Genomic DNA, 20358 nt, shown 5'->3' with positions numbered 1-20358 from the left:
CACTTAACACATATTGAAAGTAGAAATTTTTAAATAATTGATGTTGTCTCAATTAAACTCCAAAATAAAACTGAAAGAATAAAAAATATTTTACATACACATTTTGTATACATAACTTGTCTAGATTTAATCTTATTGATCCCTTGGGAAGAGTTAATAACTTATATTTTCCCATTTATGCTTTATCTGTATGCTTTTCTCTCAGTTGGTGTTTGGCATTTGAAATTCTAAAAGCCCAAAGAAACCTGTGCAAGGTATAAATAAAATATCTAGTCTATTACTATTCCAAAAGTACTGTGGGTTTTTTTGTTGATAAAACTTGCACAATAGCCATCCTTGGTGAAGTTGGTTAAAGACGGAGTATCTCGTCTTAAGATGTAGAATAGGTTAAAAAAATAAAGAGACCGATTAACTAAAAAGTTTTATTCTGCAAAACAGACGAGCAAGACAGGAAACGCACAACGTCCACAAATAATCACTGAGGTTTGAAACGGCACGACAAGTATAGTGATGATAAACTGCCCTGAAAAGGCACGAAGTAACAAAATATGGCACATTCAAAGAAAACTCAAAGTCATAATGGACTGTCTTCACTTTTTTTTTCCTCTGGCTTTACAAAAAATGGAATCAGTTTATTGAGACATGTCCTCATGATGCTTAACCAAAAGCCCAAAAGCGTCTTGCTTGCTCCCACCTGCTATCAACATGTGAAAAAGTACACCAAAATCTAAAATGTCAGCTTTTTTTTTTTTACCCCCCCAACCCTGTGCTAGTTCTTGTCATCCTTCTTCTCTTCTTCAGTGGGGTACGAGTGCCAGGTAAGCCGCTCCTCGTAGAATGAAATGACCACCTGTGGACACTTGACGTTCGCTTCCTTTGCTGGTACCAGATCTGCCTCGTCTGAGTTTTTCCTGCAGGATAAAAAACACCAACATTTGTCCCTTTGTTCAGAACGCTTCACTTCCACGGACGTGTACCAACCATTTCATGAGGAACATGAGCTCCCCCGTGGAATCTGTAGCTCCGATTATTCGTTCTGGATCCAGACCCCTCGCGAAGCCTCGTAACTTCTCAGTCTGATGAGCAAAGAAGCCAATTAATGGATTTGTCATTTATAACTTTTGAGGTTCTGGAGTCGGACCCGTCTGCTCGTACGTGCTGTTTGCATGTCAACTCCGCACGGGTTTGTCCACAGTGGACTCAAAAGCCAGGCGATCAAAGTTTTAAATCGTGAACAGGTGTTTGAGTGTCACATGACTTCGCCAACCTCTGACTCAACCTGGCCTGAGATGTCAGAATACATGTTTGGTGCCCTCTAGTGGTTCTTACTTTAAGTACAACACAACCACCAACACAAATTTCTAGTTCCTTATTTTCCAGTTGGAAACACTAGAACTTATAATACTTGTGATTTGTTCAATCAAGACTGCGAGTGACTAGAGCCTCTCGTGTTGCACTTTCACAATAAAAGCATGACTCACGTCGTCTTTTTTCCGCTTGGCTTTGCTTTCCTCTCCGTCTGCTTCGCCCGCCGTTCTTTTCTTGTCGTGTGCCGTCTTCTGCGACTGGAGGAACTCTGCGATCAGATCCGGACAGTCCAGGTTGTCCTCGGGTTCCCACGTGTTGTCTTCACTACAACCCAAGACGTTTGTAATGATTGACTGACACTCCTGTCGAAGATCATCTTCAAGAACTTACTTAGAGAATCCTTTCCACTTGAGCAGGTATTCCACTCTGCCTTTCACCACCCGCCGATTTAAGACCTTTTCCACCACATATTCCTCCTCCTCTTCCTCCTCAGCTACTGCCGCGACTGCCGCCGGTGCTGCCGCAGCTGCCGCCGGTGCTACCACCACCTCGTCCGGCTTCTTGTCCTTCTCGACGGCTGCCATTTTGATCTCTGAGAGGCCAGACGGACACAGGGTCAGCAACAACTCATCAAAGTGTTCTGCTCTTTACACTGGAAGACACTCAAAGGTAATGACGTTTAAAACCTTCGGTGACGGGGGCAGCATCGTTAGGGGGCTCAGTAGTCAGGCTCATGCTCATCAGGTGGACCTGGGGACCAGCGCTTCTCTGGGCCGTAGCGTGGGGCAGTTATGAGAAGGAGAAAAGAATGTGGGTAACATTTGTTATTTCTTGCACATGGGTAACATTGAAAGCCACCTGACTTTGTTTACAGTATGAATGTGCTTCAATTAATAATCCAGACACAGACTTTTAAATCACCAACACCCAAAGTTACCCATTGTCAGCTGTGATATCGAACACTCGGACCAGAAGGTCTACATAGACATTGTGTGGGATGAAAAGGTTAAGTTTTAGGTGAATTTTGCATCAATATTATTAATTTGTTTCATACCAAATATTTGTATTGTTTACATCATCCACGCATGTCGATCAACATGTTATTGATTGAAAAATATGACTAAAATACGGTTTTAAAAAAAAAAAAGTTACTTTAAAATGTCATTTTGTTTACATTAATTAAAATGTATAACAGTTTTACTTTTTGAAAGATACAATTAAAATATGTCTTTATTTAAAAATATGTTTTTTTAATCTAAGAATATATATATACGTTTGAATATTATAATGAAATGATGGAAGATAATCGCACATGTCGTCTGCATCATGCATAAACACACATGGGGGCGTTTTTATTATCATGAATACATGCACTTCACATATTCACACAAGCCGTACAAAGCAACGAGGTGAGCAGCGAGCATGAGATGTTGACCGTGTGTTAGCAACACTTTAATAAACACCAAATGTCATCATTAAACAGGAAGTGAAACACGACAATAGCCGAGAGAAAAACAACCTGAAGCTAACGGCTAACTGCTACCTTCTCCATATGTATTCAGGTTGCACTAAATATTGACCGATTATTCAAATCGACCATTTGTTTCTTTTTAGATTTAGTTGTTTTTTTTTGCACATGCAACATTAAGATGTTCATTTTGTGACGATTGGCTCGATAATGCTCGGTTACCTGCGCTAGCGGCTAGCTAACATCACAATACGATTGAATGGAGGAGGGAAGTCAGAAAAGAAACTCACCACTGAATTGATGTTTTCAGATATTCAGGTGCGGTAAGAATGTGTCAACGCCGTGTAAAACTATTCTCATTCACGTTCCTTTGTGGGCTTTATTCTGGGTCCTTGTTACGTTTCCGTCCCTTCGAATGATTGCGAGAAGAAAAGAGGAATGTGATGCGTTCAGGGACCGCTACACAGATGTAAGCAGCATGTGGATGGGTACGGCGTCGTGTCTTTCACGGGTCGATGCTTGGTTGTATGACTTGTAGATCTGCATTTTGAGAGCCTTATCAAACACAAACCACTGGATAATTTCAAACCCTCGAGATGGAAAAAAAAGACAATAATCATCGATTAAGATAAGAAAATAAAATAGGAATGCGATAGAAACTTGGGTATAGTGTGTGTTCAGTTATCATGTGCAGACTTAAACATGCATTCTTAATGATTTCTATAATTATAATCATTTTTCAATTAAAGTGAAAATATGTTTAATTAATTGTCTGCCACTATTCCTCGCTGGGCGGCATGAACACAAGGGGTGTGTATTGGCAAGAATATTGCAACACAATAGGTATTACAATACAGGGTTAACAATATGATAAACTGCAAACTGTAGGAACAAAGATTTATTTGTAATATTGTCGACGACTTGACTCTAGCAGTGCAGAATTCACAGACAGCATTATTCCTGACAAAGTCGGAACTACTTTCATTTAATTTGAACATTACCTTTAAAGGGTGATGGAGTCAACTGTATCCCCTCGTCCTCAGTCATCTTGAGAAATAGCATCGTTACTTTAGCTGCGGAGAATCTAATGTCTGCCGCCTTCTAGCTGCTGGAAGTTTAATTGCAACACAAAAAGGGAAAAACAGCTGTAATATATGTGCATGTATTTGTTAATCGAATTACTTTATTTTACACACGCTTTATTTAAATTTAAAAACTAAATAACAATAACTATGATACAAATGATGGAAAGGAACCTTTTTGAAAAAAAATATATATGTATACGATACAGTATATTGAAACATTATTGTGGGAAAATATTGATATATTTTGGTGTATCAATAGTGGCTCACATGACCATTGAAAGTCATTAATGTAAACGTTATCAGAACTAATACACGCACCTTCACTCATGTATCATCTTTTGTTGTGTTTTGGTAGTTACGCGCATGCGCCGTGTCAGATTAACGTGACGCAATGGCGTGACGCGGCCGGCTGGCTCTCAACAGCTCCGCCTTCGACTTGTGAAATGGAGACAGAAGTCGCGGCGAGCAGGACTGAAGAGCGAAGGTCTTTCCACAGAACTCAACACACTCCAGCCGCCGAGCCTCCTGTACGACCGGCTGAAGGAGGAGAGTCGAGCCGCCGGGGAAAGGCGTGAAAGTGAGTCGATAACTCCGGGCACTAGTTAGCATGTTGCTAATGTAGTCTGCGTTGGGTGGAGCTTTAGCTCTGGATGTTTTCTTGTTTCTGTCCAAACCTCCTGCTCTAGACATTATATTTATATTAAATTATATACATTTAGTTTAGCTTTAATGCGGACTTGTCGCTCTAGAGCAATAGTCTGTGTTTTGGTCCTGATTCGTAAGACATTTAAAGTTAAATTGAAACATGTGTTGAAGAAATAAGAATCAGTCAGTTTATCTGTGCCAGGAATGACAACAATGTTGATCAATTACACAATAATTTTCAAATAAATACTTTATTAAGTATCTGAGTTTGTTTATGAGCACGACCCATGTTTCTTTAAATTCATCCTGTTTTTAATGAGGTTTTTTTTTTTTATTATAAACTATTTTTTTAGCCTCTCATCCATCGTTAAACTATTCAATAATATTTCACTCGTTGTTTTGTTACATTTTCTTGAGGACATTATGGATGATATAAGTACAATATTTAGAAATAAATAAGTATGAGTTTGTTTAATTTGTCTAATGATATAAAGAGACGATCGAGTAGAAGGATTAAACATGTTACTAGAAGTGTGTTCACAAGTGATCCTCTGCTTCTTGAAGGATGAGTCATCAGTTTCTCTGTCACCGCAGTCTTTCTTGAATATTTACTTTTCTTCATCTTCTGTCTTTACCTTCGCTCTCTCTACAGTGCAGTTCTCGGGAGAATGATCCAGAACGACCAAGACGATGTAAGTCATCACTTATCAGACTTTCTAATGAATTGGTGGCACGTTTTCCAATTATTTCTACAAGAAAGTAGTATTAAAATATGCTAAGATGTACTTGTGCTCTGCTCCTGTAACATTATGTATCTGAAATATAAAATATATATTCTCATGTGTGAGTTTAAATAAAGGTCACAATCGTTTCTCTTAAAAAGCAAATAAGGAACTTATTGTGTAGCCGAAGATTGTTGCTATGACGATGCTGTTATCTTGATCTTTGCTAGACAGGGTCGTCATTCAAAACTTAAACGTATTTGTTCCTTCAGGTGTTCGTGGCGGTGCGAGTCCAGGACCCTCGCATCCAGAACGAAGGCTCCTGGAACTCATTTGTGGATTACAAAATCTTCCTGCACGTGAGCATCTATCGTTTTAATCCGAGTCACTGTTGTGGGTTTAAATCCCTGTGTTTGAGGAGCAAGGATGTGTCAATAACTAGTGCTCGTGCCAGACTCGCTGTCTAGTCGGCCATTTTTTTTGTACCAGAATGCTGAGTCGGCTTGTTTTCACGCCCTCGGTTGTGTGTTGACTCATGAAATTGACGCAGGGTCTTGTGAGTACACATGATGTTACGTCAACAGACGTCTGGTGGGCGTCGTCTCCACATGTGTGACACCGTATGAATCTGTCCTCACCGACCCACGTTTATCAAACCATGTTGGGAAATATTTGATTCTCCTGAGCTCTTATCAGTGCAAGCATGTGAGGCTCTCACCAGTTTGAATGTCATTCTATAGGAAAAAAATGATATTGCATTTTTTTGTGTTTGCCCGGTTTATAGCCGTGTCTTAAAGGTGCCACTTTTAAGTGCATGTTTTCCTTTTTTTGTTGTCGTTTGTTTGATTAATTTTTCTTCAGTGATTAAATAGTCTTACTGCATAGCTGCTGTATATACTTTACATTATTATACCACTTGATTATGATGCCTGTTAAAATATATCTCTCTATATATTGACATTATTATACCACCTAATAATGATGCCCATTAAAATCTCTCTCTATATTTATTGACATTATTATACCACCTAATAATGATGCCCGTTAAAATATCTCTCAATACATATTTACATTATTATACCACTTAATAATGATGCCGGTTAAAATATCTCAATATATATATATTGACATTATTATACCACTTAATAATGATGCCCGTTAAAATATCTCTCAATATATATTTAAATTGTTATACCACTTAACAATGATGCCGGTTAAAATATCTCTGTGTATATATATATATTGACATTATTATACCACTTAATAATGATGGCTGTTAAAATATCTCTCAATATATATTTACATTATTATACCACTTAATAATGATGCCGGTTAAAATATCTCTGTATATATATATTGACATTATTATACCACTTAATAGTGATTCCCGTTAAAATATCTCTCTATATATATTTACATTATTATACCACTTAATAATGATGCCCTTTAAAATTTCTCTCTCTCTATATATATATTTATATTTACATTATTATACCACTTAATAATGATGCCGGTTAAAATATCTCTGTATATATATATTGACATTATTATACCACTTAATAATGATGACCGTTGAAATATCTCTCTATATATATTGACATTATTATACCACTTAATAGTGATGCCCGTTAAAATACCTCTTTATATATATTGACATTATTATACCACTTAATAATGATGACCGTTGAAATATCTCTCTATATATATTGACATTATTATACCACTTAATAATGATGACCGTTGAAATATCTCTCTATATATATTGACATTATTATACCACTTAATAATGATGCCCGTTAAAAATTCTCTCTCTCTCTATATATATTTATATTTACATTATTATACCACTTAATAATGATGCCCGCTAAAATTTCTCTCTCTTTATATGTATATTTATATTTACATTATTATACCACTTAATAATGATGCCCATTAATATATAAATATATATATTATACCACTTTATAAGCATTGAACCAATTTTTTGTGTGGAATATGTTCCTCTTTTTTTATAATCCTCTCAATACTATTCATTTAATGATTAAAAATCTTCCTCTGTGATTTATTATTATCATTAATAATAAAACACACTTCATTAAATGCCTTATTTTATTTGAATACACTTTTATTATTTAAAAACAATTTAAATGTGTAGTTTTATTAGTGTACTTTGTTAATGTTATCTTATCTCTTTATATTAATTATTAATCTTTATAATAATAATTAATTATTATGTGTGTGGTTCATTTCTTACTCTTTCTTACTTACAGAGCTGCCATAATTATTAGTGATATCAAGATTTGAAAAAAGAGATAAAATAAATTTGATCGATAAATAACTGATCACTTTTTTAAAGCTGCTGAGAAAAGCAACTCGAGTCTGTTAAATCTGTTCTGAAGAGACTTGAACTGATGTTTGTCAGTGAATTCCACGTTGTTTTTATTTGAATGTGACGTGAAGAACGAGTTGAGCGTGTCATTGCTGGACTGTAGATCCTGTCAGAAGATGCAGAAGCTCGTCACACAAAAGCCCATCATGTGATGATGGTCGACTCCACTGGTGGTCCAGTCGAACGAAATCATGATTTCATCCTGAAATGACTTTCCACTTAATGAGCGAAGATTCGTCTCGCAGATGTTTTATAAGAACGATCGACTCACTGAGCTTCCGTTGTTCGCTTCATGATGCTGGTATTTGAGTATATTTGTGTATCTTGATGACCGTAGTGTGCGTTGTGCTGCCACAGACCAGTGAGCAAGACACAATAGTTGTCGTGCTGTGGTCGAATCTTTGTGTAGACGAGTCCATGGTTCCACTGAAAACGTCTTCAAAAACTCACCCTGATGGTTCTTGTCTTTTAAAATCCATATGATATGTTCAGACCAACAGTAAAGCCTTCACTGCCAAGACGTCGTGTGTGCGTCGACGCTACAGCGAGTTCGTGTGGCTGAAGAGGAAGCTGCAGAAGAACACGGGTCTAGTGTGAGTGGAGAGTCCAAATACTGACGTTGACTTTTTTTATACACATTTCCAGATCTGATAAATATTTAAATTATCTTTTATCGTCCAAAACTATGGTTCTGTTTAAATAAAACCCTGAATAATTGAAAAAAGAGAATAAAAAGTACTACCATGTTACACTGTATATATGTTAGTTTATGGGAACAATTTAAGTTCTAATGATGTCTCGTCTAAAATCTTTATCTTTAAATATAAATAACTCGATTTTTTTGTCTCTTTTTAAAATGGATTTTCTTCTCCTACAGTGAAGAATTGTTGTTTCATTATAAAAAGAGTTTTGTTCTTCACAGGCCGGTTCCAGACCTGCCCGGCAAGTCCTTCTTCTCGTTCAGCAATGAGGACTTCCTGGAGAAGAGACGACAGGGTCTCCAGGTCTTCTTGGACAAGTGAGTCCACACGTGACGGCTCGTGTTACCGTAACCATGGCGACTGAGCAGGGTGTGTGTGTGTGTTTCAGGGTGGTGAACATGACGGTGTGTCTGTCCGACAGCCAGCTCCACCTCTTCCTGCAGACCCAGCTGCCCGTGGGTCACATCCAGGACTGCGTTCAGGGTCACACCCCCTTCACGGTGACGGACGCCATCCTCACCTACGCCTCGTCCAACCGCGGCTACGCTCAGGCCCAGGAGGAGGACCACGCCAAGGAGGCGGAGAAGAGCCTGACCGTGTCCTACGAGTCCACGGACAGGTACGAGGTCGTCGGTTCTTCCTCGTGGTTCAGATCCGAGTGTCGTCTCTGAGAACTCTGGTGCGTCCCACAGCCCTCTACCCCACCAGCAGTTCTGCACGTCCACTTTCAATCCGGACCTGTTGGCCTGCGGAGACTCGGACCCTCTAGCAGGTGTACTGAGCAGCGCCGACAAAGACACGACGGAGCTGCAGCGCATGAAGACCTCACAAGTACAGGTCCTGCAGACCAGCAGCCACCTGCAGGCTGTGGTGGAGAACTGCAGACCAGTGGAGTTTTTCCTGGGTGACCAGGACTTGTCCAGGGAGACTCCAAGTGGCCTGCAGATCCAGACTCCAGTGGAGGTACACTCGCCTGCTGCAGCCGAGGAAGACCTGGACCCGATGAAACAAGTCCATCCAGAGGGTTCTGAGGTCTTTACTGAAGTTCAAGTGGAAGACTCTGTCCAGGTCCTGGTCCCGGAGGTTGAGTTGAACCATCCGGACCAGCAGCAGCAGCAGACGACGGACGAAGCGGACCATCCGGAGGTGAGCTGCCATTCTCTGAGCTCCTCCAACGACAGCATCGTGAAGGTCAGCGAGGACGAGAGTCTGCACGACCAGTCAGGACGCTGCTCGCGGAGATCTTCTCACGAGGACTGGCCCGAGGTGGACAGCAGCAGGATCCTCAAGCTCCAGATCAACGGGGGACCAGCTGATCACGACACCAAGGACTTGAGCAACTCCCTGGATTTGACTTTTGCTGAAGAAAACTGTGATTTTAGAGTTTTGGGGAGCAGCTCGGCGCCGGAGTCGGCAGAACTGAACTGTGGGGAGGAGGTACAGGAAGTGGAAGTGACATCATAGCCCAGACGTCCACCTTGATGATGGATGTTAGTGAAGTGGACTTTCCACGGTGGTTCAGTTTTGACTTCTCGTCTGTTTATGTCCGGCTTTGAGTCATTTTAAATGAGACTAAAGCGACTGTTGAGTTTTAGATCTGAACATAAATATACCGTTAGGTGACCTTCAGAGAGGATTTTGAAACTAATGGTACAGTGCTGCCATCTTGTGGCTGAGCACTGAACCTGCTTCTTTTAAGAAGTGTTTTTTGTTAAATAAAACTGACATTTTAAAATCTTAACTCGCTCTTCTAAGGCAGGAAACTCCATCTAAGGACAGACTAGAAGTCAAAACTGAAATAAAGTGGATACAGTCATAGATTTCAGGTGGTTTCGGGAAACATGATCATTTGAGGGGTTAGTGGAACATTTAGGTTTTAATTTTAAGATTTTTAATTTTAAGATTTTTAACTTATAGTGCAATAGAATTTTTTTATTTTGATACATTTCTGTTGCTTTGATCACAATTTTAATATATAAGCTGCTTAATTTTTCATCCAGAAATCTGACTCCAATACCCCATAATATTATATTCTTTTTGTGTTAGATGAACAATTTGTTGAGAATTTATTGATCAAAATAATGATTCAAGGATGGAAAGAAAAGCTAAACAGACTGTTAGTAACAAGTATTTCCATGACTTCTGTTACACACTTGTTTAGTAACGACTCTCTAGAAAGTGTTTTATTTTTACTGAGAGATTCTTAACTTCATCAGTTTGTGGAGGAACATTAAATATGCGCTGAAACATGTCACGTGTCTTTTTTAAATGTCACAAATACACTCCCCTGAGAAAACTGGCTGTAGCTTTATTTCCAACTGAATTTATTTTCAAAACATTTAATGTTGTGTCTGGTTCCGCTAAGATCGGCTCAAGGAGCCAAAGGGAACTTATTGGTCCGATGCTGCGCTCTTGTGGTTAAAAAGGGGAACTGCTTCAGGATCTGGAAATGGAAGTTCACTCCCGACAGGTGAGGGAAAAAAAAGTGTGTCGAGATTGTTGTTTGCGTATAACGTTCAACACTTACGTTCTCATGATTGAATAGTATTTAAAATGTGTTAAAAGTGTGTGTTTTAAGAAAACTAACAAGTGGGAAAATAACGCAGTTGCGTGAAGGCGTCACACCTCACGAGCTCTTTTGTGTTTTTTCGCCGAATTCTGGTGTTGTTTGCACAAATATTTTTGAATAAAACGCACACAAACGTTTTGTTTTTCCAACTTAAAAAAAGCATGTTTGTTCTTTTTCCTGGCGAGAATAAGCTTTCGTAACACACACATTTTTTAAAGCAGGTTAAACAAAATAAACAACTCCTGGTTTATTTTTATAAAACAAAAGTAGACAAGTGAACGTGTTCTTTCGAATGCAAGGTGATTGAGTTTGGATCAAATACACAAACACACTTTGAAAATGTTTCAGAATTTAACCTTTTTTACTGAGAATATTTGTCAGATCTCTCAAAGAACTGCACTTGTAAAAAAAATGACCACCAGGCTGTAAAGCAGCAGTACCGTACTATTTAGATTTAATTAATACTTCCTGTAATACTGGTTTAACTTTGAACAGTTTTGACCCACGATGTGTTACTTAAACAACACATTCTGTGTCTCCTAACAACGGTAAATGTATTGCAGATACACTGTTGTGTCGCTGGGGGGAGCCAGAAACAATGTTGCCAACATCTTCTTTAAGGTTGATTTCATTAAGAAGTAGAAAGTAATCCTTCATGTTCTAAGGTATCATGTACATATATGTTTTGAAATGATACTGTGGCTGAGCCAGAAGAGCAGGAGTCGGTGATGTCACAGGATGTAGGCCGGCTGCAGGAAATCTTTGGGGACGATTCCCACGTTGCCATGGATCTCTCCGACCCACCAGCCGTGGAAGTTGTACTCCTGGGAAGAAAACAAGCAGCAGGTCAAGATGAGGAGAAGAACAAAAGAGGATGAATGGAAAGGTGGATGATTTCTCTATCACACATGCAGAAGGAGACAGACGGAGGTTAGGGGGGGGGGCAGCAGGACTGTTTCTGGTCCCTGGGGGGCGCCGTGGTTCCACACGTTTATTTATGTGCCGCCTCCATCTGTGACTCCGAATCCTCGCAAAAAAAAAAAAGTCTTTTGGACGACGTGCTCTGATACGACGCTCGCCGACGGCGCCGAGTCTGTCAGGCGTGTAGAGTCCATCTCTGCCCGCCCGGGTTCATCCAGAGTCCACCTGCTGTGGCGGGACACTCAGGGAGACGCGGCTAAATTACCCAAATGACAGAAACTGCCTCTCTCCATTTTCCCCTCCGTCTGCTCCGCACACGTTCCACTGTTTCAGCGCGATTACGACGCTGACGAGTCGATGAACGATGACAAGAAGAGAGCTGGTGGTGATGTCACTGCAGAAGAGTGAAGGTGGAAGAGGTCAAAACTGGCGAGAGACGGCCGGGGTCACCGACAAACTAACCCTGGTCCTAAATCTATGAGACGGTCGACACGACACCTGCTGCATAAACATGTTTGTCCGCCTGAACATCACTATCAAAGGTACCATCAGGGAGCTAGCATGTTTCAGCGGAAACAGCGCCGTGCCGTGGCGCCCGGTCGCAGCGACTCTTTGACCTCCCGGTGACTCCCCGGCTGTGAGAGAGAGTGGGGGAATGAGTGGAGGGGCGGGGCCGGCCACTCAGAGGGGGGGTTACCATGACAACACCTGCAGTGTACCGGGCGCAATCGTTTATTTACCACTCAGGGGGCTAGCTAATGGCGGCGCTCTGATGGGCCCCATCGCTCACGCCGCCGGCCACGGGCACAGACTGACAGGCGAAGCCTGGAGCGAGGACGAGGAGGCCGGACCCCGAGCCGGAGCCCCGGTTCTCATCGGGAGCAGACGGAGTGGTCCGTTGTGGATCTCCTCCCCGTCCTCGTTCGCGGCGGCGCTTCTCGTTCCCCGACCCGCTAATAAGCCCGACACATGAGGAATCTGTGCTCGGCCACCAGCTGACTGGGCCGGGCCTTGAGCGTGATGAAGCACAGGAAGTCTCTCATTGCCCTGCTGCTGAACCCGCCGCCTGGGTGTTACAATCCCCCCCTCCAACCCCTCCATCCCCTCCATTGCCTCCCCCCCATCCCTCCATTCCACTTGCATCCTCTTGTTTTCCTCCTCCTCCTCTACATACTCATCAGCTCCTCTGCAGGCTCTCCATCACCGCTGGGCTAACAAAGAAACATGAAGACCTCCAGCCTGATCTGTTACCTGCAATCAAGTTAGCACCCCTCACTCACCCCTCACTCACCCCCCCCCCCCCTCAGGTCACCTCTGGGGGTGACACCTGCTCGCTGTTCGTCCTTCACATCTGAGGCTGCAACACATCACAGATGAGAGACATGTTTAATGCTTGAACTCATCATGGATTTATTTTTAGACTTTCAATGGTTGTTACTAATAAATGTCAACAACTGGATTTATTCTTTCAAATATTGGAAATAAAAATAAATAATACGGGTTTGTTTGTTTGTTTATTTTTCTGAAACTCTTATTTATTTTTTTTAATCTTTGATGAATAAGGGATATTATTCATGCATTAACCATATTTTATTTATAACTTACTGATCATTTCTAAATAATGTTTGAGTTTTTCTGGAAAAACAGAGTTTTTTTTCTACATCTTTCAAAATAAAATGCAAAAAACAATCTGAGATGACTCACTAAATCAACTTTGCTCATTGTTTGACTTGTAACCATTTTAAAATGGCGGCGTCGACGAGCGTTAGCCAAACGTTCGGGGCACGTGCGTCGCCTCGACTCTCGACGGGCGCGTATGGAAAGTGTTTTATAAGTAAAGTTGACGGATCGATTCTCCGCCGGCTCTTCTGATCCTGGCGGGCTTTTAATTAAAAGCTCAAATTGGAAACATGACGGAGCGCCGGACCCGAGACTTAATAATACAAAGGAAAAGCTAGGCGGGCTAACTCCCGCGCGGGATTATGGATGGTCCTTAACTTAATAGCAATTTAAAGTGGATTTGCTGGCGAGTGTCTGTAATGATGACTGTTTACGCCGCCCCTCGTTTATAATAATTAAGCAGAATGGATCGTGGGGGGGGGGTTTGTGTGTGTATGTGTGTGTGTGTGTGGGGGGGGGGGGGTCGCTGGTGGGACGCAGTTCTGGACGATTGGCTGCGGCTGAATAATGACCTACTGTAGTTGACCGAGGGTTGACCGCTGCCTCCTGGGTGACCCCGGACCCCAGACTCACCCCTGCTTCTCTGGGAGGTAAATAGGATGTCTATGGTGTCTATGGCCACAAAAGCGGTCAGGGGTCTTTCAAAGGGTGTGTGGCGGAGAAAAAGCACACGAGGAGGGGGTGCGGGGGTCGGCAGACGAGAAGAAAGGGGACCCCCCTCCTCCTCCCCCTCCTCTTTGTTTTGTCTCATTTTCTTGACTTTTCCCATCTGACTGTTTGTCCACTTTTCCTTTTCTGCCGCCGTGACCTCTGGGTCGAACCTCCCTGAAGAGAAGGTCCACTTCTCTCTCATCAACACCCAGCCTTCTCATCCTAACTTCAGGAGTTGACTTCACCAAGTCAACGGACCATTCCGGACACCGCCGCCAGGTGTCGCTGCTGTCCGCGCGCTCCTCTCTCGCCTCAGGTTTGGGAGGACGACTGTGATTGGCTGAGAGCTGCGACTCGCTCTCTCTCTCCCCGCGGGTCGAGCGAGGGGAGGCAGCAGCCTCGCTTCTGGACGTCGCGTCATAAATCTGCTCCACCTCCGTCCCGGCGATCCAGGGGAGAGGCAGGGGAACAACAGGAATGTGACAGCTGACCAGTGGCGTCCTGTCCACGCACTTCAAGAATGTTGCGAACAGAAAGAGACTTTTAGACTTCGGCCTTCATTGTGTTTTCAGTGAACAACGATGACGCTCGTGTCCCTTAAACTCAACTGTTTAATACAAATATTACATGATAACCTCTCGTTTAAAATCCACCTATAGCGACTATTTTAAAGCCTCTGTGCTGAGAAGAATTAAACATATGATGTGCTTTTAAATCCTGAGTCAAAACACGTAAACTTTAATACAAATATAAGAAAATAACCACACTGTACATGAAAACATATTATAACGTTTCAAGAACCTTTTAAATGTTTTATTGGTGCATTTAGAAATATTGATGTTTAATTTTATGAATGTGGGTCTTTTTTTAAATGTGACATTATTAGTTAATGTTTGTAAGAAAGAACATGTTTTCATTACAAAACTGGAATTCTTTTTATGATCTTTTTATGACTAATTTAACATTTTTCTGTAAAAGGTTTTATTTTGATTGTTTTTTTTCTTCATTTCTTTTTTACCTAAATTGAAAAAACACATTTTCAGCAAGGATAAAAAAACAAAGCTTAAAAATAAATGTAATCACCTGAAAAAATAAATACAATGTTCTTTTTGTTAGTATTTGAAGAACTATTAGTGGTATTTATTTATTTGTATCGGTCTTGAAAAAGGCTGGAATGAGAAAACAACATATTTATAACAAATATAGATTTGTTTCAATAAAGTACACGTTGTTATTCGCATGTTTCTCACATTTTTTTTTTGTTTAGTTTGTTTTTTTATTCAACAAGGTCAACTAAGAGTTTTCTATTTTCCACTTTCAGCTGTTAAAGCAGGTTAATTGAAACCATCTTGAATGAATATATTATATTAAATGTGCTTTTGAGAGTAGGGTTGTCAGCTCTTGTCTGATAAATACTGCAGTGCCTCATTAAAAAGTTAATCAAAATGTACTTTGAATTTAAAAGACCTACAAGCTTGGATAATTACGTATTTTAAAAAGAGGGATTCAATTTAATAGTTTTTTCTGTGGTTTGAATACAATCTTAGACAATCTTCTACTGTGATCATACAATTGTTTTTACAAAATCCTTATTAATTTGACACTTTTCATAACAAAAATATGAAATATAAAATACTTGTTTTTTGTTTATGTAACTGACTTTGTTGATGTTATCATTAGTGTCTGTGTGGTTATTTATGTTGTTGTTCATAAAGCTACAATGTTATTTTCATGGTCAGTTTTCCTTCATATTATTCATGATTTGATTTACGTCAATGTTCTTGTTTTTGTATTTTTATATTATAAAGTTGATGTACTGGATTTGTATTAGTGTACTTTTAATGTCATGTGTGAACCAGTTGTGTTTGTTTAAGCTACTGATGCTAACATCTGCTTCTGCCTCTGACAGCAAAACATGTTTAGAATGCAATATAACAATGTTTCACAGAACATCAACCTGTACATCTTCCTTCAAATGATCACCACACAGTAAAGACGTGAGTCTACAGTGTCTTCGGGAAAGAGAACACACAGAATGCGGTATGAGAAAAATGCAAGCTTTTTTGAAATAAATAAATAAAAAGACAAATTTGTTGGCGTGTTTCTACCTCATGCATCAGTGTGCTCAGCATCGCCGTCCCGCCGAAGCCGGCGAGATTAATTTTCTTGAACTAATGGGATTCATATGAGTTGTGAGCTTCCTAATTTATTTACTTTGTCAGTGATACGTAGGACGGGGCGCAGACTGCAGGGAGGAGGGGAAAACACACACAAGTACAGTAAAAATGCGGAGGTTTTACAGTAAGTGAGCGATCGATAATGAGCGACGAGGCTTCTTGATACAATCGGCATGTTCTCCTCAGTTCACAGCCATATGACACCGCGCCTGTGGCCATCCCATCGCACACGCCGGCAGTCAATCACATCCCAGCTTTAAAAATAACAGTTTGTTAGCGCCATTGATTTAGCACTTAGAGCTTGTCCTTATTACCTTGTAATTATGGTCAGTGTTGACATAACAGCGCCGACAAGAGGGCCTCCCACCCTCAGACAGAATTTATGGGGCCTGCTTTTATTGCGGCCATTTCGCGTGTCTGGGTCCCCCAGTTAAGCGACGGACTTGAGTTGGAGCCAAGGGTCCGTATTTCATTCGCACAGGTCAGGGTTCTCGGGGATCTCCCCTGTACAGAACAACACACGGCGGGGGAAACCCTCCCTCGGGGGGGTCGTTAAAATAAATAGCCGATTACAGGCAATAATCCAAATAATGGCATTCACGGAGGGATGCGGCCGCGAGGACGCGGGATGGGACGCGACGTGTCACTAACAACCAAACACTCCAGAGAACAGTTAAATAATTTACAAGCCGACTTTAAATCCATTACGCGGCCGTTGGAGGACTCCATGATGGCGTGTCAGTCTTTACGACTGCAGCTTAAAGCTTCACGGGACAAGAAGGATGGCTGTCATTTTTATGGCGAGACACAACAACCATGTCTTCCTCTGGACCTGCAACGGGCGCTCCAGCCGGCACCGCCGAGGTGTTTACGCCGAGCTAACGGTCGCTTTGCTCGTGGGACAGATTTATAATGGGGAGAAGAGCCTTTTTCTTCTGTCACCACATACTGAGCTGCTCCGGCATCTCGACAACACACCGATAAACCGAGTGGAGAGTCCAGTCCTGGTGATTGACAGGTGTAGGTTCTCGGGCTTTTACAGGCGGAGCGGTAATTCCACTGAGGTGTGAGGAATTTGGGTCACTCGGGAACCTGAGACGACGACATCGTCGTCATGGTCGCTGGTGTTTTCTGTCCAGTTCCGACCAACTATAGAGCACGTTTAGATGAAAGACTGTCAACTGAAACATGTTTTTAATCTTCATTTCAAATCAAGAATGTTTGGTAAATTAATGGACAATTTCCATTTTTATCAAACGTTTAATATTAACCCCCAGATTTGTATTTTGTTTATTATTGTTTACTTGAATATTATCTTTCTGTCACATTGTTGGTTTACTGGAGGTATGCTTAAGGTTTATAAAAAAATGAATTCAAGTTTGATACAATAACCTGTTGATCTTTAATGTATACAATTTTATTTACTATTTAATCTACTTCATTACAAAGCATCAGTTGCTAAATTAAATCTGGGGAACGTATTTTTAGCGACTAATCCTTGAAATGAATCTATTTAAATTCAGCAAAATCAGCAGTGAATCATTATTTCCATTTTTTAAAGCTCCAATGAAGCAAAGATAAGGGCAGGATTAAAAAAGAAAAGTTAAATTACACATTTTACTATTTGATGTGTTTTTGGAGGCGGGGAAGGTTCTACCTTCTCCGAGGTCAGGTTGAAGCTGAAATCTGAGCCCCGCATGTGAGCCGCGACACCGATCTGTAACACAAAGCCTGGACCTCTTTGTTTCTGCAAGTGCGGCGTCTTTGTCATCCTCCGGTGAAAAATGTACAAAGCTGTTTTGACATTTTCCGCTATCAACTATTCACACGCCGACTGGTGGTGCTGGCGTCGCATTTGTCTGCCGCTGCCAAGAGGAGCTGGATTTTAGGTCCATCTTCTGCAAAAGGGGGCACACTCTCTCGCCTGGGCCACGTCCAAACAAAGGCCATCAGAAATTGAATTAATGCCACAAACTGAACCTGCTGCTCAGTTGTGCTGCTTGTTTGATGAAGCGCCGTCCGGATGCACACATGCTTTTTCTTCTGTTTACTATTCATTTTTGTACATTTTCATTATAACACTGGTCGCCAACCACAGGTCCATGTCCCAGGTAATGTTTGTACTTGTATGAAATGGTCTTTTTTTAGTTTAATAGCAGATTTACTCCACCGTACATGACTTCTATCTAAAGAAGACGCTTTCCTCTTCACTCACACGATGTTATGGTGAGTTGTATTTTTCATTCACTTCAAACGTTTCCCTTTTTTTTCCATTTATTTGACATATTTTGAATGTAGGCCCAGAAAAAGACGGTCTGGTTGGTCTGTGTATAATCATGTTTTAATGTATCTCACATACTTATGTGCAGGTATGTGTGTGTGTGTACTTTGTAGCGGTGTGTGTGTGTGTGTGTGTGTGTGTGACGATATGAGCTAACGACTGAATTTTAACTCTCGGCGTCGGTTTGCGACACTACAGAGGTTTGTTTCATTCATTCTATCCACTCCGGCTAAAGGTGATTAAAGATCCAGAATTGCACCGTTTGATCATTTTCCCATCTCTTCCACATAATTACTCATTTGTAAACCACTAAATTTGGGCGATTCCTTTTTTTTTTCTGTTATGCACATCATTTCGTCTAAACACTGATCATAATGTTTCAATTTGGATCGGACCAATCGCAGCCGGCTGGAAGTTGTTCCCCGTGCGGCACTGAGCACGGGAATCCAAATTACCAGCCGTTGATTTCCAGCAGGGTGGCTTTTCTTCCTCGGCTGACACTCTGCGTGGCGCTAGAATGTGGCCATAAAAACCGGAGGAAATGGATGGAGGGCGAGGAGGAGAGAGGAGCAGCACGACTTCACCTGCAGTTTGCGTCACGCGGGAAAGGAACGCCTCGCATGGCTGCCTGCTCAATTAACCCCAGTGATGGCGCCGCCGTAATGAACCGGCGCACAGACTCGTCACCCCGTGATCCACGGATAGACGCCGCTTCTCCGCCTCATCCAGAGGCACCAACACTGGTGGTGAGACCGTAAATGATCACAGGTTGCTGGTTCACACTTAACACATCCAGCAAGGCGCACGGTGAAGTAAAGCAACACAGAAGCTGACGATGCTTCAGAAGATATGATTGTTCTGTGGTTTGATAAGTTGGTCACCATGGTAACCATGCCTTGTCCAGAAGGGCTGAGCACCATCAATTGTGCTGTCGACTTGATCACCTTCCAACACCATGTGTCATGTCAACCATCATTAGACCACTGTCACAATGCCACTGACCACTGCAGATGGAAAACACCTGTGTGAGTTTAACTGGCCGCTGTGTATGTTGTAAATTAAATTTAAGTGCATTGTGTAAAGACACTCTAATAGTTTATAGAAAAACATTTAAAAAACTGCCAATTTTAATATCAAATTTTCTGCATCTGCCGAGACATGCATCTCTCGGAAAAAGTGTCAAAATTAATTTAGATCTTTTGTGCTAACAAAGTATTTAGACTCCTGTGTTGTTCTCAGTATTATCTTGATCTTCAAAAGTATATATTTTATTGAGTATTGTTTTGATTGTTTAAGCGCTTTGTGACCCTGTCTGGAAAAGCGCTATATAAATACAAATTACTTTCTTACTCACTTACAACATTTAAAAATGTTTCGAAATTATTAAATTAACAGACAATAACGAGAGTGCTCCTTTGGGCTCAAATACACTTAAAAGAGAACCCATTTAAACACACACAGGTGGCTAGAAATAAGACTCAAAATGTATTTAGATATATAGAAATATAAGCTAATTATTTCCCACAGTTTAATGGTCCATCCATGACCTGACGGCCTCCACGCATCAGGTGGCCGTGCAAGGCAAAAACATGCTGATGTCAGCACTTTTAAACGAAGGGGAAGCAGTTAAGATTGTGTTTAAGACATTGATGCTAAATTTAGACTCCAGTCTGATGCTGTTTAAAATGCTCTGCAGACTCTTTAAATATTAACTTTACTGTTCCCGCAGCTTCGACTGACACCTTGATTCACGCTGCAGGA

The 20358-nt window shown here is 41.2% G+C and overlaps 3 protein-coding genes across 4 annotated transcripts in view; 1 reads left to right on the top strand and 2 right to left on the bottom strand.

Annotated features, from left to right (window-relative positions):
- Positions 1-408: 408 nt before the first annotated feature.
- cbx1b (chromobox homolog 1b (HP1 beta homolog Drosophila)) lies at positions 409-3306 on the bottom strand. Its single transcript, XM_087784101.1, has 6 exons — positions 3067-3306; positions 1995-2076; positions 1699-1900; positions 1482-1632; positions 982-1076; positions 409-911 (listed from the first exon to the last, which is right to left on the bottom strand). The coding sequence occupies exons 2-6, from the start codon at positions 2047-2049 to the stop codon at positions 770-772; spliced, it is 645 nt and encodes a 214-aa protein (XP_087640227.1). The 5' UTR covers positions 2050-2076; positions 3067-3306; the 3' UTR covers positions 409-769.
- Positions 3307-4250: 944 nt separating this feature from the next.
- Positions 4251-10562, top strand: snx11 (sorting nexin 11). The gene is made up of 7 exons (XM_087784117.1): positions 4251-4438; positions 5159-5198; positions 5501-5587; positions 8110-8210; positions 8540-8635; positions 8707-8937; positions 9011-10562. Exons 2-7 carry the CDS (start codon positions 5175-5177, stop codon positions 9780-9782), a joined length of 1311 nt encoding a protein of 436 aa, XP_087640243.1. The 5' UTR covers positions 4251-4438; positions 5159-5174; the 3' UTR covers positions 9783-10562.
- A 663-nt stretch (positions 10563-11225) lies between these two features.
- Positions 11226-20358, bottom strand: part of skap1 (src kinase associated phosphoprotein 1) — a 40656-nt gene continuing 31523 nt past the window's right edge. For both annotated transcript variants that reach the window (XM_087784119.1, XM_087784120.1), the window contains one exon: positions 11226-11711. In XM_087784119.1, coding sequence (XP_087640245.1) covers positions 11619-11711 — 93 coding nt within the window. In that variant the 3' untranslated portion in view covers positions 11226-11618. The remainder of the gene's footprint in view (positions 11712-20358) is intronic.

This window comes from Callionymus lyra, chromosome 2 (genome assembly GCF_982586985.1).
Source record: "Callionymus lyra chromosome 2, fCalLyr1.hap1.1, whole genome shotgun sequence".
Lineage (NCBI taxonomy): Eukaryota > Metazoa > Chordata > Actinopteri > Syngnathiformes > Callionymidae > Callionymus > Callionymus lyra.
The sequence above is the reverse complement of the archived record's forward strand: the minus strand, read 5'-3'. Positions and strand labels throughout refer to the sequence as shown.